Raw genomic sequence first — 24,228 nt, 5'->3', positions numbered from 1 at the left:
TTCTGTTGTTCACTATTTTTTTCATACGGTCTGGAAATGGTTGCTTTGGCATTTTGTCGGTATTTCACCAAATTGAGATGTTGACATGCAATTTCAGGCACTCTTCATTCTCTAGTGGGGGAGTTTTCAAATGATGCTACAAATTAGCAGTAGGTGCTACTTTTTGTAACAACCCCTTTGCCGCATACTTGTTCGACATATTCCCGTTTGAAGCCAAACCACCGCCAGACAATGGACCCCGTGCTGTTTATGTGGGATTAATTCTTCATTTGTTACCAGATTGGCACCCTCTTTCTCTCATATTACCACTCGCACCACTCCGCTAGCATCACAGCTAATGTTTCCCATGCTGCTTCCTCTCATGTGAGGGCGTATGACGCGACGGTATGTGACGTATGTAAGAAGGTGCGCGTGTCTGTGAGAAGGAGAGAAAAGAGAGTGGGAAACGCAGGCAGTGTAATGCCCACAGCTAAAAGCAACTGTGTGAGAACGTATACTGTACTTGAATATCACTGTAGATTCTTAAAGTAGCCTTACCTTGACGCTCCTCTACTTTCTCCTTCACTCCACTTCTTGCAGCAACAACAAAACAAAACTCCATACGTTCCCCTTCGTTTGTATGGTTTACTTGTGAACTTAATAATTCAAAACTTAAAACAATCACAATGTGGGAACAAATGAATGACAAAATAAAGAGTTTGTTGCAGTACAAGTTAGAAAAAGTAAGCGTAAGAAAAAGTATAAGTGAAGTCAAAAAACTATATGGCTCGATTCCACCACACCTGAGTGCAATTACCCATAACACCTTGTGTCCAAAAACCACCCTACCACACAGATCCTTCCGCCATATATACAATTAAAACAGTTACGTCATCAAATTATTTTGAAAAATGTAATAATTACAAATAAAGTGAGCTTTATATAATTACTCTAAGTATTCATTATATACATTTTCTTATCATGCAAGTAAAGTAAATAGTCCCCTTTTGGCTGAATAAACATAATGCACCTTCCATAAAATTGAAATTAACTTAAACAGTATTTAGGTTCCTACAATCACAATATAGTAATTTTCTATATCGCACAGAGACAAACCCGCGATATATCGAGTATATCGATATATCGCCCACCCCTAGCCTCAATATGTTTTGATTCTTGGAACTGCAGGAATGTATTATCCGCTCTTGTTTCTTATTTTGATGTCAGTTATGTTGAGTATTGTTGTCTGGGTCAAAATTTCTGCAGGACTGTCTCCCCCATCCCGGCGGCCATCATGTTTTGGAAGTTTGACCTACACACCACCTCCCACATCGACCAGCTGCTGGACCGGGAGGACGTGACGCTGAGGGAGCTGATGGAGGAAGACGATGTCTTGCAGGAGTGCAAGGCCCAGAACCGTCGCCTGCTCCTCTTCCTCTCCCAGGACCACTGCATGCAGGAGCTGGTCAGTCTCATCACCACAGAGCCATCTGCAGACCTGGAGGAGAGGAGCCGCTTTAAGTAAGTAACACACAGTTGGGAATGTCAATGAGGGAAGAGAGAAAACAATAAGAGCACTGTGGTGGCTGTACAATCTCAAGTGTATTGTAATAAACTACCAGCTTTAGTAAATAGACATGTCCTTTATAACTGCGACTGTGAGCAATGCGTATTTAGTTTATTGGTATTAGTGCTTTGCAGTGTGATGGTTTCATTTGGTGTCACTTGTGATTTTTACACCAATACAGTATGTCCACTGTGCCCAATATGACACCTTTCGGCTTCTGAGAATACTCGCACACATATACTGTATTCATTTGGTTTGTAAGCTTTGGGGATTCAGGATCATTGTTGGGCTTGGACATTTTTTTGACTCAGTCGTCATCATCAATGATGTAAATACGTTGACATTGTGTATCTTGCGTCTATGTGTCGACAAAGGATGAATGCGCACGGTTACAAAGAAACCACTAATGGTGTTCCAATCGATAAGCCACCAATTTTTATTAGCCAATTTTTGTGGAAAAGTTTGTTATCCACAAAAAAAAATTTTGACTCATTTTTTGCAGCTTGTTTTTTTTTTGTTGACAAACGAGGCTACTGCTAACCGTGTAGGTCTATACACAGTGCAGAGCAGCCCCTGTAAGGTAATATCGCCTCCATTTTGGCTAAGAAACTACATTTCTCAAAAAATGTTATATTGTAGAACTGGAGGAAGAGGCTGAAAAGGCAACATGTCAATAAAGAAAGCAACATACAAGGAAACATGCTAACGCTGAGCTATTTTGAAACAACAGAATAATAAGTACTTAGTTCACTTTAACCGTCATATAGATTGAACCACATTGCAGCAGAAAGTAAGCAGATATTAACAGAAATAACTTGTAGATTAATAAGAGTCTAGAGACAGGATAATCTTTCTGCAACAGAGGCAACTGTTGCTGTCTGTCTTACATGTGGCGGGTGGATCAATCCATAAATTGATTCTGTTGATACCAAGAGTATATCAGTATAAGATTGATATTGGTGATTAGAGCAATATTTTATTTTCACAAAATCCAATTTTTTTTTTTAAGCAAAAAAAAAGGTAATAAGTACTTTGAAGACAGTTGGATTTTTGTATTTTCTATTGCTAAAGCAATTGTATGAAATAAACAACAATCTTGAAATAGTTTTGATTCTTATTTTATTTTTATTATTTTACTTAACATTGTTAGGATCCCTTCATTGTTATTTTTGCTCATTGTAATTGTTAGTAAAAAAATATAAGCAAAATCATCTAGTGATCTTATATATTTTAAAATTAAATGTACGGGTAACAGTATTGTAACTACATGATATTGGATTGATATCCAAATTTGTAGTATGACCCACAGTTATTTCATGTCCCAAAAAATACATCGATTATTTTTTGGTGCCTTTTTCAGATCATAGTCCAGTGGTTCTCAACCTTTTTTCAGTGATGTATCCCCTGTGAAATTTTTTTTTAATTCAAGTACCCCCTAATCAGAGCAAAGCATTTTTGGTTAAAAAAAAGAGATAAAGAAGTAAAATACAGCACTATTTCATCAGTTTCTGATTTATTAAATTGTATAACAGTGCAAAATATTGCTCATTTGTAGTGGTCTTTCTTAAACTATTTGGAAAAAGAGATATAAAAATAACAAAAAACTTATTGAAAAATAAACAAGTAATTCAATTATAAATAAAGATTTCTACACATAGAAGTAATCATCAACTTAAAGTGCCCTCTTTGGGGATTGTAATAGAGATCCATCTGGATTCATGAACTTAATTCTAAACATTTCTTAACAAAAAAAGAAATCTTTAACATCAATATTTATGGAAAATGTCCACAAAAAATGTAGCTGTCAACACTGAATATCGCATTGTTGCATTTCTTTTCACAGTTAATAAACTTACATTCATATTTTGTTAAAGTATTATTCAATAAATAAATAAATAAGGATTTTTTAATTGTTGCTATTTTTCAATAAATATATTTATAAAGGATTTTTGAATTGTTGCTATTTTTAGAATATTTTCAAAAAATCTTACGTACCCCTTGGCATACCTTCAAATACCCCCAGGGGTACGCGTACCCCCATTTGAGAACCACTGACATAGTCAATAGCTATCACTATAAAGAAATCATAAAATTTGTAGTTAAAAAATATGACGGTATCATCTGATCTCACTTATGGATGATCGGTATTGAAATTGGCATCATAAAACCCTGATTACAACACCCTTATACACCACCATAAAAAATAGCCTTTAGAGGTGTTCTGTAAACTGCAAATTAGAAGAAACTTTTCCCAGCAGCACACTGCAATGCACAAGCATTTAAAATGTCATCCAGGGTAATTCTCCAAGGTCGCAGAGGAAGTAAAACGTCTCTTTAGCTAATGTTTGTATCCCCAACCAAACATGCATTTAAAGGTTTTACATACAAGAAATTTGTTGGTGTATTTTTGGAGAAATCTTTCGTAAAAACTCTAGGGGATCCCCTACATATAGTTGATTTTGGCGCACCGCCACGTCAAAATAAAAATAGCCACACCTTTAAAATGTGTTAATTATTTTTTACATGAAAACATGTTTAAGTGACATATTGTATAAATAACACTAATCTGGCCCTAGTGTGTGACTGAGCGTGAAGGTTGTCTGTCTGTCTGTATTGGCCCTGCGATGTATTTGTAACTTGTCCAGGGTGTACACTGCCTTCCGCCTGACTGCAGCTGAGATAGGCTCCAGCACCCCCCTGCGACCCCGAAAGGGACAAGAAAATGGATTGCTATTTTATAAATAGATATATTGTAAATACTCTGTTTTATAAGGCACTACTGGCTAAGTTTGAAAAACTTTTAAAATATTGTTTAAACGTTCCACTATGCTCTATTTTGACAAACGTGCATCTGAATCGCCTGTCAGCATAAGTGCCGCAATCAAAGTACTAGATTAATTTCTTTTGAGCCTGTGAAAACTACCCTAATTTCGACACTACTATCGACAATAAGGTCTAACGTAAAGCCGTTTGCGTCTTCAAAACTCTGTCTGTCTGTCTGTCTGTCTGTCTGTCTGTCTGCCTGCCTGCCTGCCTGCCTGTCTGTCTGTCTGTCTGTCTGTCTGTCTGCCTGCCTGCCTGCCTGTCTGTCTGTCTGTCTGTCTGTCTGTGTGTGTGTCTGTCTGTGTGTGTGTGTCTGTGTGTGTGTGTGTGTGTGTGTGTGTGTGTGTAAAATTTTGAGGGCAAAAATGAATTAATTCCGTTTTTTGTTACATTTAGGGCTGGGCGATTATACAGTTGTGATCAATATTATTCAACCCCCACACAAATTTGGTGTTTTACCAAGTTGGACATTTATTCCTTATTTTGTTTATAGTCATATCAAATAAAGATTCATTATATAGACAAATGTAACTTGAATTACAACATTATATTTTGTAACATACCAAAGTGTCATTTCTCTTAATATCTCATTGACCAAATTATTCAACCCCTTGAAGATCATAACTCTTAAGAACAGAATTTGAATAAGGTCTTTTTAATCAGGTGTTGAAAACACCTGTAGATGTGATTAGAACCATAACGAGCAACAATTAAACTGATTGGAAAAAGACTGTGATGCTCAGCTTCTTGTAGATGGTCAATGGTGTATTTGCAACATGGTAAAGTCCAGGGAGTGTTCGAAGAAGTCAAGAGAGGAGGTATGTTCTTTTCATAAGAAAGGATATGGATATAAGAAAATAGCAAAGACATTACACATTCCAAGAGACACAGTTGGGAGCATAATTCGGAAGTTTAATGCTAAAGGCACAGTGGAAACACTACCTGGGCGTGGTAGAAAGAGGATGCTGTGTGCAACTGCTGTCCGGTATTGGAAGCGTACAGTGGTGAAAAACCCCCGGGTAACAGCTGAGGAACTACAACAGGACATTGCAGAGGGGGGAACGCAGGTTTGTCCCAGACAATAAGGCGCACACTACGAGATAAAGGCCTCCATGCCAGAACTCCCGGCCCACCCCAGTTCTGACTACCAGGCGCAAGAAAAATAGACTCCAGTATGCCAAAAATCATCTGGACAAACTCCAAAGGTTTTGGGAAACTGTTCTATGGAGTGATGAGACAAAAGTGGAACTCTTTGGGCCTATGAATCAACGTTATGTCTGGAGGAGAAAAAATGAAGCTTACAAAGAGAAGAACACCTTTCCTACTGTTATGCATGGTGGGGGGTCAATCATACTCTGGGGCTGTTTCTCTGCCTCAGGTACCGGGAATCTCCAGCGCGTTCAAGGCATTATGAATTCTATTTCTGACCAGGATATATTAGCTGCAACTGTCATGAAGTCAGTGACGAGGCTTGGGAGACGTTGGACCTTCCAACAGGACAACGATCCCAAGCATACCTCCAAATCAACATCAGAGTGGTTGCAGAAGAAGGGCTGGAAGACTCTGGAGTGGCCTTCACAGTCGCCAGACCTAAATCCTATAGAAAACCTGTGGTGGGACTTGAAGAAGGCAGTTGCAGCATGCAAGCCCAAGAATATGAATGAACTGGAGGCCTTTGCCCAAGAGGAATGGGCTAAAATACCTGTAGATCATTGCAAGAAGCTTGTGTCCGGTTATGTATCACGTTTGAAGGATGTAATTACTGCCAAAGGGTGTTCTACTAAATACTAAAGATGCATGTAACTAGGGGGTTGAATAATTTTGTCAGAGATATTAAGAAAAATTTCTTTTTTTGGTATTTTGTGAAATACAGTGTTACAATTTAAGTTGCATTTGTCTATCTGACACATCTTTATTTGATATGACTATAAACAAAATACGGAATAAATGTCCAACTTGCTAAAACACCAAAATTGTGTGGGGGTTGAATAATTTTGATCACAACTGTATGATCGTGATTAATTTGAGTTCTATCACAGTGATCAGCTGTTAGCAATTTTACCTCAATCAAACATGGCGGAAATGTCTGTTAAAAGTTACCGCCTTTTTAGAAAATATATATGTTCTGTTAAGTGTTATATGCTGCATTATTGCACCATTGTGAACCCATTCTCAAACAATGGCAAAAAAAACACTTCCGCATCATCGCTGATTTTATCATTATGTCATATATGTCATATTGGCCACACCCCACCCAAACATTTAAATTGGCAATGTGGGGGAAACCATGCACGTCACAAAAAAACTGATTCAAAAATAAATGAAATCTACAAATTAATTGGCAAAATATTCAATAGATTAATTGATTCAAGAAATACTCGTTTGATGCAGCCCCAGTTTTTAGCAAATCAACATTTACTTCAGGAAGACATGCTGCACATGCTCTTTTCACAGGGGGGGGATTAAACCTTTTAATGTTCTTTTCAAGAGGTGGAGAGATGGGCAAAATCCCTTCAAGGCGCGCTCAGACGAGGAAGGATGGTGCCCGCCTACAATATAAATGAATAACAAGCCCTGATGTGTTGTATTATGATTGCTCCTCTTGCAAGTAAAGACAACTGCCACCTTGCAAAAAAAAAATCGATTGACAGAAAATAATACACAGTCTATATGGTATGCTTGTGCCTGCCCCTTTGAAGTCATAGTAGTGTTATATAATTAAGCACACCTTCCTCTCACCAGTTATTTACAACCACCACCATGCATAATAAAAATCTCAATCCCCTTTGAAAAAAAAGTTGCAGCAATGCATTATTCTTTGCATGGCTTCCCGCCACCTAATCTAAAATCTTAACAAGCTGCTACGCTTCATACTGCCTCTGCTTCTGTCAGTAGGTCTCCGCAGCACCCAGCTTTGTCCCACCCACAGAACCATCAGATTGGTTACACGCAGAGCGGTAACAGTAAATCAGCAGTGTGTATACAAAGCTCATGTAACAGCCAATCAGCAGTGCGTCTTCAGAGCGAATGTAACAGCCAATCAGCAGTGAGTATTCAGAGCGCATGGAGTCAGTGCTCACAGCACAGGCAGAGAGAGAGACACTGGGGTGAGCAGATAGGTGTTTAGCAGGTGAGCATAAGGCAGTAGACTCTACCCAAATTATAATAAACACCTCCCTACTAGTAAAATCACTATGAGCCCGTTGAGGCTCTACAAACATAAGCGGCAGCTCATGGTCCTTGAGGTGAAGGCTATTTAGCTTTTAGCGTAACGTTAGCTCACTGTGTGTTGTGTGTGCGTGCATGCGTATATGTGTGTCTGTCTGAGAGAAAGACAAGCATTATTGACCTACAGTTAACAACTATGTTATTTCACTTGACCTTTTTCTGTGTTGATTGAGCTGTGTTGAAGTAGCAAAAAAGGACATTATGTTAAATCAAAAGTTTCCTGAAGCTGTCTCCGATAGTTGATATAATAATGTAACTGCATCATAAAACCTACATGAACTCCTTGGTGTTTAGGGATGAATAATCTCTCCTATTGCTATTGTACTATTTTTTCAGCTATAGTTACATTAATCATTAGTAATAATTAGCCTAGTTTTGAATGGCAGGGTCCCTGCTATCACATAATGATAAAAATAAAACATTTACATAACAAAAAACAACTACAGGCTTCCCAAATGCTGTAATAAATTAAGCATGATGAGTTGAGCATATGTCAACATGGCCCAACTTTTAATTTTTTTTTTTAAACACATTGCAAAGACTTACTTACATTACAGTAAGTCATTATTTTGACTTAGTAAATTAGTAAGTCAAAATATTGACTTACTAAGTCATACTAATGACATACTTAGTTTCTCAGGTAACTAGGACTGTTTTTTGTATTGTTTTTACTTTACGGAAAAATATCAAGATATGTTTAATATATCGGCATTCAGCATATGGAGCGGAAAACAACCAAAAATTGTAAGCTTCCTCACGCGATGAAGCTGGGATACTTCAACGCAGTCTGTAGTCTATTGGCCCCTCAGGCTGTGATGGCAGCGATGAGATGGTGACAGGCTGAGTTACGCTATTCTTTACTAGGGTTTTGTATCGAATATCGATTGGAACCGGGACTAACTTTCCGATTCCCCCGGAATCGTTCAAAAGTTTCGATACCCAGTCCGCCTACCGGAAAAAAAGAATAAGTCCGCCGACCCGAAAGAAGAAGCCGCTAAACACCAACGAAGAAGCGCCCACCCCCGGAAGTGTTAGCATAGCCGAGCCTATGTAGCCGAGCAAGTCAGTCAAGCATTGATAGCGGGCGTCGACGGTCGAAAGTGTGGCTTTATTTTACTAAAAAATGAAATATCGGCGAAATGTAACACGTGCGACAGGACTGTTTCGTGCTTAGGAGGGTGCACGTCAAACATGATGAAGCACCTCCGAGTTCATGGAGTACAAATAAATGCATGTCCCGTCTTCGACAGGAGACACTATCTGGCCAGAAGGCTCACGCATCCTGCCTGAGAAGGCGGATATGGTCATTTTCCTAAACAAGAACTGTCTCTGATTTTATACTGTACCTGCTGCTAATCTTGACTGGGTTTTGCAAGTTGTTTCCTATTATTTATTTGCTTTTCTGCACCAGGTTAGCCCATCAGTGGGAGCACGGTAACATGTTTAAGTACCTGCAGCATCCTACACTTGTGTGTGTAAATGTGTTTTCATGAGGTTTCCTGCAGCATCATACACTTATGTGTAAATTTGTTTTCATGAGGTTTTCAAAAGTAAAGCTCTCTTGATGAAAGTGTACCCCTGTGAAAATGTATTCATAATTTATAATATTTATATTCAAGTTCATAGATTTGATATTTATATTCCAGTTGAAAACAGCCCTGTGAGGAATTTATAGTAAAGTTCATAAAAAGTTAATAGAATTAAAATTGATGGAGAATGTCAGACTATTTCATTCAGAAAGACAGTAGGTTAGCTAGCTCATTTAAAATATCCTAAACTTTTTTTTTTACCCTGCCTTTTTTTTTTTTTTAAAGAAAGAATCAGAATCGAGAATCGTCAGGAATCAGAATCGAAACAAAGAATCGGAATCGGAATCGTTCAAATTCAAACGATACCCAACCCTATTCCTTACACCCATCCAACCCCTTCCCCCTGGAGAGACACCACCTTAACTAACAAATTTTCTGGGGGAAACACTGCATTTTTTAATAAAGTGATGGCCAAAGCCTGAATGAGTGAAGAGCAGTGTGAGTGTGGGCTTGTGTGATTCAGGGAGAGGTGGAAAATCACGTTTGATTTATTTATTTTTTCCCCAAGATGGCGCCGCTGTAGTGGCTGCTCTTGGCAGGAGCTCTGTGCTCTTCAATCAATCAATCAATCAAAACTTATATAGCCCTAAATCACTAGTGTCTCAAAGGGCTGCACAAACCACTACGACATCCTCGGTAGGCCCACATAAGGGCAAGGAAAACTCACACCCAGTGGGACGTCTGTGGCAGTGATGACTATGAGGAACCTTGGAGAGGACGAAAGCAATGAATGTCGAGTGGGTCTAACATCCATCCATCCATCCATTTTCTACCACTTATTCCCTTTCGGGGTTGTGGGGGGCGCTGGCGCCTATGATACTCTGAAAGTTCAATCCATAATGGATCCAACACAGCTCTTGTGTCATCATTTTGGGTTCCTGTTGTTTTCCTCTTTAATGTGTTTTTTTTTTTTCCCCCTTTGGTGAAAAGGGGTGGCACTTTCATTACTTCCGTGGTGCTTTTTTGTGAACTTCTGGATCTGCCTCCCTGGAGCCTTTTGGCCATGGAAACCAGCTGCTGGGTCTCTGCCACACCGAAGTCCGTTCGGAGAGACTGGAGGAGATGTGAACGAAGAGACAATGCTGCGCAGCTCGCGCTGAGTGCTGGGACGGACAAGCTTCACAGTGTCTTAGATGAATTAGCGTGTATGGGACACCTTCGTCTCCCTACCTCGTCGTTGCTCATCCATGCGGACTGAATACTGGCCAAAAATTAGTAGATGGCTGAGGGTTGCTTTGTTGGATCTGCTCCTATCTCTGTCTGGCCATGCTCCCCCCCACCCCAGTAGATGATGGCATGGAACACCACAGAGGCCACCACTAGGGTTGGGTATCGTTTGAATTCGAACAATTCCGATTCTTAGTTTCGATTCCGATTCCTGACGATTCTCGATTCCGATTCTTCTTGTACCATGCCGGGATCAATGTGTTTGCCAGGTAGTCCCTGGAAGGTGTTATGTATTTTGGGTGGAGAGTTTTCACCATATCCCTGCAAACATAAACAAACATATAATGTTGCTGTTACTGTTTATCCCAGTATCAAATAGCTTAGCTCTAACGGTATTGCTTAACTAACCTAAATGTTGGCGATTCCACCTCTGAAAAGGGATGCAGTCTTTTGACTATGTGTGCAGTGACCTTTCTGTGGCACTCTTCCGTCTGTGGCACCGACATCTTCTCCATTGCCGCTACGGTGAACAGAGTACGCTGAGCACATCGCGGAGCCTGGCTAGTAGGTTGTAAATTGTCTATGAAAAAATACGCAGGCTAATTTGTTAGCTGCCACAACGTTGGCGCAAAACACATTATTTATTGCATATATATTGTTTTACTTGCTGGATTCGGACTGCAGTGCAGTCACCGAGGTGCCAGGCTGGGCGTCGGAGCCAGAGGAAGAGGCAGAGGAGGACGGTCGGCGCAGCGCGTCGACGATGGGACACGCATTTATTTGTACTCCATCATGTTCGACGGGCACCCTTCTAAGCACGAAACAGTCCTGTCGCACGTGTTACATTTCGCCGATATGTCATTTTTTTTAGTAAAATAAAGCCACACTTTCGACCTCCGACGCCCGCTATCCATGCTTGACTGACTCGCTCGGCTACATAGGCTCGGCTATGCTAACACTTCCGGCGGTGGGCACTTCTTCGTTGGTGTTCAGCGGCTTCTTCTTCCGGTCGGCGAACTTATTCTTTTTTTCCGGTCGGCGGACTGGGTATCAAAACTAGGAATCGAAATTTAAACTTTTGAAAGATTCCGGGAGAATCGGAAAGTTAGTCCCGGTTCCAATCGATACTCGATACCCAACCCTAGCCACCACAGTGTATTTTTTTATTTATTTAACTTTTGTAGCTGTATGTTGAAATGTCTTTGATGTTTGATGTTTCCCTCTTACACACATGCTTATGTGTGCTTTGGCTCTGAGTCCCCCCCCCCATGGCCTCAGTCAGACCCCCTCTCCAGGGGCCCAGGTTTAGACTGTTTTTTTTTGTCACCCCCAGCGTTGACCTGTTTCTCACCTTTTTTTGTTAGAAGCGCTGGAAGTTGGCAGACTTACAGTGATGCTGTTCTGTCTCCCTGTAATATTTGTCTGATCTTGAATGGGATTGTGCTGAAAATTTTATTTCCCTTTTGGGGATTAATAGAATTTCTGATTCTGTTTGCGTCTCTTGTCCAAATCTGTCCAAATTGTGATGCAGGAAAAACTGATAAGATGTATGTTGATTTTTGTGATCTCATGTTAATGTTCATATAGGTGTGAAAATACCTTTTTAGCCCACCCAAGACTGCCTCTAATTGTCCTTGTTTTCTTTAAGGCTACCCAACATTGCGTGTGAGCTCTTGACCTCAGATGTGTCCATTATCAACGATAAGCTGGGTGGAGAAGAGTCTCTTCTTGAAGTGCTGTACCACTTCCTGGAACAGGACCCACCCCTCAACCCTCTACTTGCCAGCTTCTTCAGCAAAACCATCGGCAATCTCATTGCCAGAAAAACCGAAGAGGTGCATTTTTTTGAAAGGCACTTTGTCAATCTTAAAATTGGATTATGCTTTTGCTAATTATTGTCCCTGCTGATGATATCTTGATAGTTTTAATGTTGAGCATTTGGCAATCTTTAAAAGGGCATTTCTAAATTTTCCATTTGTCCATTTAATTCCATAAATGTCCACATTTTGGGACTGTTCAATCTTTTGCCTTCAGGTAATCACCTTTCTCAAGAAAAAAGAAGGCTTCATTGGGCTGGTGCTGAAACACATAGATGCGTCTGCTATGATGGACCTGTTGCTTCGCCTCATCAGTTGTGTGGAGCCTGCTCCCTTGAGGCAGGAGGTCCTCCATGTAAGCTCAACACTTGTATTTTATCTTTAGGGTATTGTTACCCTAAATAACCAATATTCTTTACCCAAGTGGCTGAATGAGGAGAAGCTGGTACAAAGACTCATAGAGCTTATTCATACTGGTAAAGATGAGGAGGTAAGTGTCTCAAGGTTATTTTTCCGCTGTTATGTACATAGTCTAATGTCTGATTCCCTGTTTTTTTCTTTCAGAGACAATCAAATGCGTCCCAAACACTTTGTGACATTATCCGCCTTAGCCGAGACCAGGCCAATCAGATGCAGGAGAACATGGAGGCTGATCCACTATTGGCTGTGTTAGAATCGTAAGTCAGCAGAAGTGAAATTTTGTGATTGCCTATGAACATTTGAAATGGCAAAAATCATTGTTTTTCAGACAAGAAACTGTAGCAGGACTCCTCAAGAACATGTTTGAGGGGGAGAGGAATGAGGCTTCCATCGTTAACGGAACTCAAGTGCTACTTACCTTACTAGAGACTAGGAGGTCTGGGTGAGTGTGTGGTCTTAACAGAATAATCTAAATGTTGGGAGGAAGTGGAAGGCTGGTAATGAATGTTTGTCATTAATGTCTACAGGTTGGAAGGGCTGATGGATATGTATTCTCAGGGTTATGAAAGGTCTTACACTGTCAACAGCAGTATTTTAAATGCCATTGAGCCCCATTTAAAGGACTTCCAGCAGCTTCTTCTGGATCCCCCAAAGGTGAACGACTACATTATGTAAACGCAGAAATCCCAGTTTGTCAACATTAATTTTTGTGTCAATATATCACTTCCGCATTTTGTAATAAAATATTATCAATCAATCAATCAATGTTTACTTATATAGCCCTAAATCACTAGTGTCTCAAAGGGCTGCACAAACCACTACGACATCCTCGGTAGGCCCACATAAGGGCAGGGAAAACTCACACCCAGTGGGACATCGGTGACAATAATGACCCAGTGGTACGTCGGTGACAATGATGACTATGAGAACCTTGGAGAGGAGGAAAGCAATGGATGTCGAGCGGGTTTAACATGATACTGTGAAAGTTCAATCCATAATGGATCCAACGCAGTCGCGAGAGTTCAGTCCAAAGCGGATCCAACACAGCAGCGAGAGTCCCGTTCACAGCGGAGCCAGCAGGAAACCATCCCAAGCGGAGGCGGATCAGCAGCGCAGAGATGTCCCCAGCCGATACACAGGCAAGCAGTACATGGCCACCGGATCGGACCGGACCCCCTCCACAAGGGAGAGTGGGACATAGAAGAAAAAGAAAAGAAACGGCAGATCAACTGGTCTAAAAAGGGAGTCTATTTAAAGGCTAGAGTATACAAATGAGTTTTAAGGTGAGACTTAAATGCTTATTAGAAAAATAGGATCCAAACAAAATTTGTTGATCGCTCGACTCAGCCGCCGGTCCGCGCTATTTCTCTTGCCCAACCGCTGCACTGAGGTGTAGGACAATAAGAAGATCAGGAACAATGAAACAAAGTCGCTAGTCAGCTTAGTTAGCTAATCATCCAAGTATCTTACCTGTTGTTGCCTCCATTCATTCTCTGAACCGCAACGTAGACCGCTTTCTATTTTGCTGCTTATCGTATTTGGAAGATTAGTTTCAAATCCGATGTAGTTCTAGAACATTTATCAGTAGCCAGCGATAAATTATATTTTTGAAGTGACTGATCGCAAACCGAGGTCGCAACACCTGAAGTATATTACCCTAGGAGGCGTGGCTATAGGATAGACTTGCCAAAAGGAAAACTTTTTTGCTTTAGTTCTTTGCATGCATGGTATAGAATTTTACAATACATTTTCAATATTAATGTTAGTTATTGATCTATTTTAATCTCTTTGGTACATTACATGGGACATTTAAGTTTCACAAATACACCCAAAAGAGGTTAGTAGATAAGTAAAAATCTAAAGTTAAACTGTAGTGTGGAAATGCACCCAATTGCAGGAAATGTAGTCTTGAGTTTCAAAGTTTTATTTCGAGGCTGAATTTTCCTTTTTTTAGTCCGTTTTCTTTTTATCCTCAAAGGGTGCTTACATGTCTGTAAACACCACAAAAGCAACTTTTTACTGTTTTAACTTGTGAACAAGAAACGTCCTGGAATATAATTATGACATTAGTCATCTTATTCTCATCCCCTCCACAGAAAGGTGCAATACTGACCACCGTTGGCGTTCTGGATCAGCCACTGGGGAACGCTCGCCTTCACGTGGCCCGCCTGGTAGCTGCCGTCCTGCAGACCACTTCTCCGAGTATCTGCCAAGAGCTCTGCAACCTTGGCACCATGGGCCTACTACTGGTAGGCCCTACCACCTTTTGAGGCAGTTTTTCAGCATTTGAAGCTTGACTGTGACTAATACATGTCTATCTCCCACTGTGCAGGATCTGTTCTTTAAATATTCGTGGAATAACTTTTTGCACTTCCAAGTGGAGCTCTGCGTGGCAGCCATCCTGAACCATCCTTCCTCAGAGGAGCGTCTTAACCCAAGTCTTCAGAACCACAACGGGAAGCTGGCAGAATCAGCAACTGAAGCGCCCAATGAAGCAGCAGAGACAGGCGAGATCAGTGACCCAGAGACCTCCCTTCATAATGTCCTTGTGGCACATGTAGGTGGCTTGAGCAGATATGTGTCTTGCAGCAAGATAGTGCACTGTGTTGTGGGAAGTAAAAGATGCATTTAATTTCCTTCCTTTTTTTCTTTATTTTTCTCAAATGTGCAGCTTTTCCAGAAGTGTCGATTGGTACAAAAGATCCTTGATGCCTGGGAGGAGAATGATAAAATACAGTAAGCATGTTTTGGAAAATGTCACATAGAATCCCTGATCAGTGTTGTTTAAATCATGTGGCTGTGACATCCAGGTCCGAAGGTGGTACCAGAAGAGGCAACATGGGTCATCTGACCCGAATTTCAAACATGGTGGTCCAGAACCTGGAAAAAGGACCGGTACAGGCCCAGATTGCAGACCTAATCAAAGGTATACATAGTGTTCTAGACAAAAACATATTTTAAAAGGATTGTTTGCACAAAAAAATATTCTTAACTTGTGATATCTGATGCCGCAGAGCTGCCAGAAGACTGCAGAGGTCGCTGGGAAAGTTTTGTGGATGAGACGTTAAGAGAAACTAATAGAAGAAACACAGTTGAACTGGTGAGAGTTTTGGAATGATTTTGAGTACATGAGAAAGCAGAAAGCAAAATGTTGCTCTCCTTCACTACACAACTATTTATTAACAAGTAAATTGCACAACACAGCAGCAACAGAACCAATGTTTTATTGTCAGAAGTGAGCAAACCATGCAGCTAGCAGTAATACTGCTGCTGAGTTCATGGTAAGATTTACTGCACAGAAAGTTTAACATGAAAAATTTTACAGGTTATGCAGACGTACATAGAGCTTCAGAATGTTGACCACTTCGGATAGTTGCAATACAGTTACTGCCATTTTTTGACAATTATAAAAACAGGGGGTATACAGCCACAGCTGGGCATTAGTATTGCTTACATGTCAACCAATGCTCGGACCATAACACTTCCGATGCTTAAACCGTGCCAGAACTGGTACTTAAAAACATGGGAAAGAAAACAATGCCGTTTTAGTTTGTGGCATTCACTGTACATCAATTATTGAAGATGTTAAAATAAACAACTAAGAAATGCATTCAACAATAAGAAATTCAATCCCACAACAAATTGACAGAAATATAGCAGCAATACAGAACATAGAGAATGTGCATAAAACTACTTTCTTACATTGTAATGTTGATGCTCATAATTTTATGATGCTCCTAAAATATTTGTAAATGCATTTTGCTAGCTGTAACCTGCTTTGAGGTATATTGAGGAAGTGCTGCATTGTTGCCGTGGCTATAGTCGCTAACTCCGTGGGGCTAGCAAGATTTTGAGGGTAGCTGTGACCTCCCCCCTAGAGGGGGGCGGTCATCCACATCTGCGGTCCTCTCCTAGGTTTTGCATAGTCATTCACATTGTCATCCCACTGGGCTGTGAGTTTTTCCTTGCCCTTATGTGGCTCTGAAACGAGGATGTCCTTGTGGCTTGTGCAGGCTTTGAGACACTTGTGTTTTAGGGCTATATAGATAAACATTGATTGATTGATTGAGCTGAAAGCGTGTTTATTCCTTTTTTTTTTTTTATGCATTTTAATTTGGAATATACGGCAAGTATGAAATGGCTAACAATGACACTAATGTGAGTACTCTAATGTCTAACAGCACCAAAAAACCGCCAACAATAATCCATTTACATGTCCTGACCTGCATATCAGCCAAGTTTTAGCGATATTATTGTTAAACCGCTAACATTAATGAACTACTTTTAGTGGTGCCGTGATCGCAGACCGCCAACTAGCTTATGCAGCTACGGAAATACTGGGCCGATGAGCTGCTGCATTGTTTCTAAGTTGGTGAAAGGTTGTGATGGGCTGTAAATCTTGCCTATAGTAAAAGGTTGTGGCCATAAGCAGAAAAGTTGGTCAACTTTGACGTTAAACTTGAAAAGACGCTCTTTTGCCCAATCCTTTTGATCATTATTAGTTTTTCATCCAAACGGGTAGATGAATACATCCCATCAGTTGGCATCCCAGTAAGAGTATAGATTGTACAGTCAGTGATTGTTTTATGTTCATAATTTTTAATTCTTGCTCAGCACTTTGTAATTGTAATAGCTTATCTTCTTTATATTTAGGGTAAAAAAATAGAAGGTTCTGGATCCTAAAGTAATTGTCGTTGGCTCTCATGCAAGTCTGCCTGATTAATAGTTGTTTTGTTGAAGTAAATAGCAAACATTTTGATGCGCCTGGGGAATTAATGCACCGCTGTATGCTTAAAATTTCCAAAATATATAAATATAACTTACTGTGAATGTGCCTGTTACTAAATTAGATATATACTCACCGCGTGTACATTAAACATTGTTTAGGGTTTAGGATGTTTTTAGAGGGCTTAATAGGTGGAATAGATCTAATCTCATTATCTCCATTGTTAGCTGACACTAGCTAGCATTTATTTACAAGTTAGCATGCATATTAAAAGAAAAATGTTGTCTTGTTAGGGCTGCACGAGTTTGAGAATTTTTTATTTCTTGTTCAACACTTTCTAACAATGTTAATGCTGGATCTGCTCATCACTCAGCTTCAAAAACTTGTAGCTCGTCAGTATATTCGGGTTCAAAAACTGAAGGTTCCGGATCATAAAGTAGGAGTCTGCATGATTAGTAGTTTTTTTTTTTTTAAGTAAATAGCAAACGTTTGGATGTGCCTGGGAAATTAATGCACCGCCGTATGCTTAAAATGACCAAAATATGTAAATATTACATGTTATTTTGTATGTGCCTCTTAATACATTACATATATAATTACATTGTTAAATGTTTTTAGAGCGCTTCATAGGCGGAATAGATCTAATCCCATTATCTCCATTGTTAACGGGCTATTGCTAGCATTTACTTACGAGTTAGAATGCATTAAAAAAAGTGTTCTTGTTAAGGCTGCACGACTTTGAGGGACAAAACTTGATTGCAATTTTTCTTTCAAATTGCGATTCGATTTGCAATTTTTATGTTGTATACATAAAAATGGATTAAACTGCGCAAATGAAGAGACATGTTACTTTTAGACCGCCAATCACCTTATTGTTGTCTCAAGGTGCCAAAAATTGTTGCATATTGTTCTAATTTAAAAATGTGGCTTTATGCAAACAGACTGAGCTTTCATGTCTAACACGCTTTTAAACTGAAGTGATGACAAAAACTATACAGTGATCATAATGTAAGGTCATCATAATATATAATATTAATAATAATGCAGGTAACCATTCAAAAGGATATAATATAATTTCTCATTGCTGTTGAATTGTTTGCCATTATACTGCAATAGGAAGGTAAATAACTTTGTCCTAAATAAATTAAAAAACAAAAAAATTAAATGGATTGTCATTTTTGTTAAAAAAGTTTTACTTGATAAATGTTGAACATTTTAAAGTGTATTTTTCTCAGTTAGAAAAACAGGTCAAAGGTTGTCTATTTGTTTATTGCCATCTCGTGATCACAGCAATCTCACTCTTTAGCAATTGGCATTTTTGCCTATTTAATTTGTGAGTGAAGTAATACTACAACAGGACGTGTGCGTGTGTAAGTAAAGCTGGCGCCCTGCTCTTCGCCCACCGGCACTAATATTGTTGATGACTAAAAGGAGGTCTCACTCTGTTCAGTTAAATGTACAGTTACATAAATGCACTGTGAGTGATGCAAAAAGTCAGACATCTTTCTCCCTGTTTGAAGCGAGAGTCGAACAAACACCAACAAATTCTGGTTGCTGAACATGTCTGTCACTCAAATGCCCGTGACGGCGGAGAAAAAAGCAAAACCTCAGCCAACTGGTCTTATTTATTGCACTAACTAAAGCCTCAATTATCGATTATTTGTGCAGCCCTGGTTTTTGTCCCATAGGGATTGTGAATCCATCTTGCCATCCATTTTCTACCCAATGATAGACAATTCTTATAAACAGTGCAGTTCTCCTTTAAAGTCAGTATTAAACTTTATAAAGAGCCTCAGACTCTACTTCTGTCAGGACGTTTTTATTTCCAAGATGTTACTTGCACAATATCACTGCCAAGCACTTTTTGCAGTTGGTTGAGTTTCCATTTATTTAGCATTGAAACAAGGAGCTCCTTCTGGTTATTACTGTTTATGTTGACACCGGTGCCATTATGTAACCCGGTTTCGGTAAGTATCCTTAGCCACAGCTGGTAATGTCAATATATTTGACTATAGGAGACTCTTGTTATTTCTCATATATTCCTGTGAAAATATTTAAAAACTCCAGGGAAATGTTTCAATATTTTACTGTTGCTTTTTGCCCTCTTGCAACCATGTTAAACATGCTGCTTTCTCACCAACATACATTACCGGTCAAAATAGATTACCATTCTTGCAGATGGTTATTCTTTCAGATTATTTTTGTTGAACCTATTGTTTAGTAGATTCAAAATTTTGTGTGTGATTTGTCTTGCAGGTGAGCACACACAACATGCATTCGTCCAGCGAAGACGACGACATGGAGAGTCCCTTTCCCAACGACCTGTCGCTCCAACAGGTAGGGTTGACACTTTAAAAACTAATTAATAACTAAAATTTGAAAATAATAAACACAGTAGCGTTACCCTAAAAGGTGTCCTTCTGACCTTCCCAGGCTTTCTCTGACTATCAGATTCAGCAGATGACCGCCAACTTTGTGGATCAGTTTGGGTTCAACGACGAGGAGTTCAGCGAACATGATGAAAACATCAAGTGAGTGAGAAATGTCTTGTCTTTGACTGCTTTGCATATTTTGCAATATATCTTCGGCCACACAATTTATTTCTGCATGCTAACGTTCTTTTTCTTACCTCAGCGCCACATTTGACAGAATTGCAGAAATAAACTTCAATTTAGATTCTGATGATAACAGTGTAAGTATTCTGCATGTGTCTCAGCCGCCTCTCATTTTCGTTGTAAAGTTGCCATTAAAACGGTGGTCAGCATGTAAATTGCTCCACAGATCTGCCATATTGTGTTAGAACCTGTGAGGCTTGTTAATTCATGTGTTGATGTGTGCACAGGCCAATGCAGCAGCTTTTGAGGCCTGTTGTAAAGAGAGGATACATCAGTTCGATGATGCTGATGAGGAAGAGGACATTTGGGAGGAGAAGGAAATCAACTATGCAACACAAGCTAAATCTAGAACAAGGTATATTATCTACCTTGTCTTGTCAACTTTCTCACTTTAATCTTAAAATCGCTTCTCTACTCCAGGTTTGGGGTGTCCCAAACCTCAGAAGGAAGCTCCCGGAGCAGTCTAGAGAATGGTGGTCAAGAGCAAGACTGCGGCTCAGAATCTGATGAGGAGGAAGATTTTGAGCAGAACACATCAGATACAGGTGAGACAGTAGCTATCCGGATAGCACAAAAGAGGGGATCACAGGATATTTGGTACACAAGGTGGGTTCGGATTAAAACCTCACTGCAAGAAAGAAAAAAGCACCATCAGAGTTTTCCTTTTGCTGCCCCACAAAATAAAAGCAGTCACATCTTAAAAAATTCGTTTTTTTTATGTGAAAACTAATTTAAGTAATATAATGTATTGTAGCGTCCAGAATAAGTCACACAAAGTCAGACACTCTTTTTAACTTTTACTGCCAATCTTATTCTAACAGGCCCAATTCAAACACATATTCCCTCCCGTGCTTCCAGGCTTGGTGTATTTATGTTCATGGGAACTTTAAACATCAATAACACATGAACATAGACATTAACACCGGCAGGTTGTTAGTATAAAGGGACATATATAGCCTACTATTTGCGTACTATTGACGAGTGATTCTTTAAAAATTGGGCCGCTGGAAATTATACTTTTTATCACCGAAACAGCAGTGCTGAAACAGGATATTGTGATGATGTAAGCAATACACACGCAATTGTCTGGAGCAGAGGCTGCATGTCTTTAATGTGAACTGTCCCCGCGGACAGCGATCTACAAAATGTGCAGTGTACAAATACTAAGAAGACGAGAGGCTGAAGCAGCAGCACAAAGCAAGTTTGATGTCAGGCTCGCAGCAGATCTTGCTGTTTGTCGCAGACATTGAGCGAGAGAAGTAAGGGTCTTTAAACATGTGTACAGTCTCCAATAACACCAGAAAAAGATGCTAGATTTGTTCCTAAATGTATTAATTACAGAAAAAGTCACTGAAAAGATTGGTTAAGTCTCAAAAGACTCAAAAAGATTCTCAACAAAATACACTGTACAATGAGCAGCCAATTGAAAAATAGAGCAAAACATAAAAATAAAAAAATATGGTAATACTCATTGAGAATAAAACATTTGTTTTTAGATGTATAACTTTTTAGCCTTTTTAAAGAAAATATATAATTAATCGCATATTGACCATGTCCCTAGCCACGCCCTCTCTGCCGCAGGTGTATTTGCATTCTGGGGGAAACCCTGACTGTATATTTTCTCCCAGCCAATCGGCCAACACAATAATAATAGTCGATTATATTGGAAATGTAATGATACAGTGGAATGTGTTTAACTTTATGTTTAAGTCCTACTTTACCACATTCTTGTATTATTAAAAATGTGCTTGCTTAAACCAACCCTAACTTTAATGGTACAAAAGAAGGGAAACCGGAAGACTTAATTTCTGTGAAAAATCACTTAATCTATGTTGATGTGTTGTATTGTTAACATCATCATATCTTTAAGCAGTATGACCGACAAAAACAACTTAACTTTCAAACTGTTTAGTAGGCATGTAATATTAAACGTACTTTTCTTTCATGCTTCCAGGTCCAGGCTGGACAGCAAATTTCAGGGACTCTGAAGGAAACACAGCATCCCAGACTTTGTCAGGGTGGGACACACCTCCCGGGAGTGGAACCGACACCCAAGAGACGGGTTGGGCCAATTTCACGGCATTCCAGCCTTTCTCTTCGAGGTAGTGCACTTTGACACTTGACTTTAACTAAAGAACTGTACCTTTTGGTGTGCAGGAAGACAACTCATGAGGATCATGTATGGTCCTTGTATTTATTTGTGTTAAAATGTGTACTCTCCTCCAGCACAGAGACAGAGCCCAGGTGCAGCTCCCCTGTGGATGGTGGCAGCAGTGGCACAGATAAACAAGCCAAACAAAACCACGAGGAAAGCACTCAAGCCAACTCCCCTTCCTGCATCGGACCGTCGGGGGACGGGAAGAAGGCTCCTCCCGCTGCCACAGACAACAGCTCGTCTGGAGGATCAGACAGCGAGGAGGACGCCGCTACTCCCAGCGCAGCTACCCTTATAGAACCAGCCAGCTCCCCCGGCAGCAAGACAGCTGACCTCACAAGGTTTGACTTCCTGTGGTGAAATTCCCTTCAGTGGATGAGTCCGCTGCATGAAAAGCTGTAATGTGTATAACCATCTATAACTGTAATACGAACTACCACACTGAGGTAAATATAGGCTCAACAAGAACCGTAAATTACTAAGTGCTTCTCTGCAACTCTGGAGAAACTTCAGCTTAAGTACAAGTTTTGTAAATAGCTGGAGGAATTTTCCCAGTCCATGTAGCAAAGTGTAGTGTTAATGTTTCTACCAGGGCATCGTAGATAACAAAGATGTTTTAGGAAGGAACAGGCAGTGTGGTCAACTCTTAAGATGTTAATATGAATTTGTGTGTTTGCAGCGAGGCAAGTCCTGTATCTCTAGAGAAACTCTCACTGTCGGACCCTCCTGAGGCCTCGCAGCAGCAGCCGTCTCCTCCTGAGGTTTTGCATTTAACCACACAGACTGACAGAATGTGAGTTTCAACCAGCCGACGCTAAATAGCTAACCACAGCGCTAATGGCGCCGCTCGACTGAAATAATTACTGTTACTGAAACAACTTTGTAATTTAATTAATTAATTAGTGTGCAAAAACAAAGAGACTCAATACAGGTGTCCTTCGTCTATTGCAGTTAATTGGGATTGGATATCACCACATAAAACACATTTCCGCAAAGTAGGATTATCATTAATAAATAGAATATTTTTATAGTTAGATTATTAAACATTTTTAGGATCTTCTCCATGTATTTTTTTTAACATTATTACCATCTTTTAAACATGAAATAACACTCACATCTTTAGCACATAGTAGCCTTAAATGTTTTCTGTTGGAGATTTAGATTACAGTACTGCACTCTTTGGTAGCCCGGACTATCCTCCAAGTGTAACTATGACCACGACATGGCTATACTTCATCACGTCTTGGGTAATTTTTCTAAGTTAGAACTGAGTGTCATGAGGCGTGTGTTTTTTTCAAACCCTAGGTCAACACATGCACTTACAATTATTAGCTTTGATGTTAGCATTCTGTGTTAGCAATGTGTGTCTGTTTTCGTTACACATTGATCATGTCAAAATTGTGTTATTGATGGCAAAGATAAAGTGCATCAAGAGTTCATTTTTACTTTGGCTGTTAAACTGATTTTTTGGAGTTTTTAACGGTGTTAGCCTGACATCTGAATTCGATGCTGTGTTCAGCTGTTGTTGCTCAACATTGCGTCAAAGTTTCGTTTGTGGAGTTGTTATTGATGAGGCAGGAGTTAAAAATTAAGTCCATCAAATACGTGATCAACTTGAGATATTTGCAGTGAAGATATATTACACCCAAAAATGTTTGCCTTTCGTTGTTAGCAATTTAACCCTTAACCCAGAAACAGGGGTTGCGCTTAGTGACTATATTCATAGATCGCTACAATATACTGTAATAATATCAGGGTTGTCCCTTAATGTAATTGAAGGTGGCGTGCCACCACAGCGTTTTCATTACTGCCACTCCTTTAAAATAAGTTTGTTTTTTTTCACTTGACAACAAATTAAAGTAATATGATGTATTGTAGCGCCCGAAAAAACCACACAAAGTCCTAAGCTATTTTTAACTTTTATTGCCAATCTTATAAACTGCACAATTCCAACAGGTTTTACCACCCGTGCAAACTCTTGGGTCTACCTGAGTCCGCACTTCCCCAGACACACAGCACTGTCTCATCCTCTGCCAATTAACTTCAGGCATTGACGGTGTGTTTGTGAACATGAGAAAAGTGACATCAAATCCAAACCACAAGAACATAAAATATTAACACCAGCAGGTTGATACAATAAGA

At 39.8% G+C, this 24,228-nt stretch overlaps 1 protein-coding gene across 2 annotated transcripts in view; it reads left to right on the top strand.

Moving 5' to 3' along the window:
* The window catches only part of LOC133560589 (serine/threonine-protein phosphatase 6 regulatory subunit 2-like), a 37,628-nt gene that overhangs the window by 10,155 nt on the left and 3,245 nt on the right, over positions 1-24,228 (top strand). Inside the window, exons 3-22 of one of the 2 annotated variants that reach the window (XM_061913268.1) lie at positions 1,246-1,500; positions 12,002-12,188; positions 12,388-12,525; positions 12,595-12,660; positions 12,735-12,847; positions 12,919-13,032; positions 13,118-13,244; positions 14,687-14,839; positions 14,923-15,147; positions 15,262-15,326; positions 15,401-15,516; positions 15,605-15,690; positions 19,573-19,653; positions 19,768-19,847; positions 19,951-20,008; positions 20,159-20,286; positions 20,352-20,476; positions 21,886-22,033; positions 22,158-22,427; positions 22,766-22,879. In XM_061913268.1, the coding sequence (XP_061769252.1) occupies positions 1,274-1,500; positions 12,002-12,188; positions 12,388-12,525; positions 12,595-12,660; positions 12,735-12,847; positions 12,919-13,032; positions 13,118-13,244; positions 14,687-14,839; positions 14,923-15,147; positions 15,262-15,326; positions 15,401-15,516; positions 15,605-15,690; positions 19,573-19,653; positions 19,768-19,847; positions 19,951-20,008; positions 20,159-20,286; positions 20,352-20,476; positions 21,886-22,033; positions 22,158-22,427; positions 22,766-22,879 (2,621 nt within the window). In that variant the 5' untranslated portion in view covers positions 1,246-1,273. Of the gene's footprint in view, positions 1-1,245; positions 1,501-12,001; positions 12,189-12,387; positions 12,526-12,594; positions 12,661-12,734; positions 12,848-12,918; positions 13,033-13,117; positions 13,245-14,686; positions 14,840-14,922; positions 15,148-15,261; positions 15,327-15,400; positions 15,517-15,604; positions 15,691-19,572; positions 19,654-19,749; positions 19,848-19,950; positions 20,009-20,158; positions 20,287-20,351; positions 20,477-21,885; positions 22,034-22,157; positions 22,428-22,765; positions 22,880-24,228 lie in introns of both variants that reach the window. The other variant, XM_061913267.1, reaches the window with a different exon arrangement.

The sequence above is a fragment of the Nerophis ophidion genome, linkage group LG10 (assembly GCF_033978795.1).
Source record: "Nerophis ophidion isolate RoL-2023_Sa linkage group LG10, RoL_Noph_v1.0, whole genome shotgun sequence".
NCBI classification, from domain to species: domain Eukaryota; kingdom Metazoa; phylum Chordata; class Actinopteri; order Syngnathiformes; family Syngnathidae; genus Nerophis; species Nerophis ophidion.
This window is presented reverse-complemented; position numbering and strand designations above follow the sequence as displayed.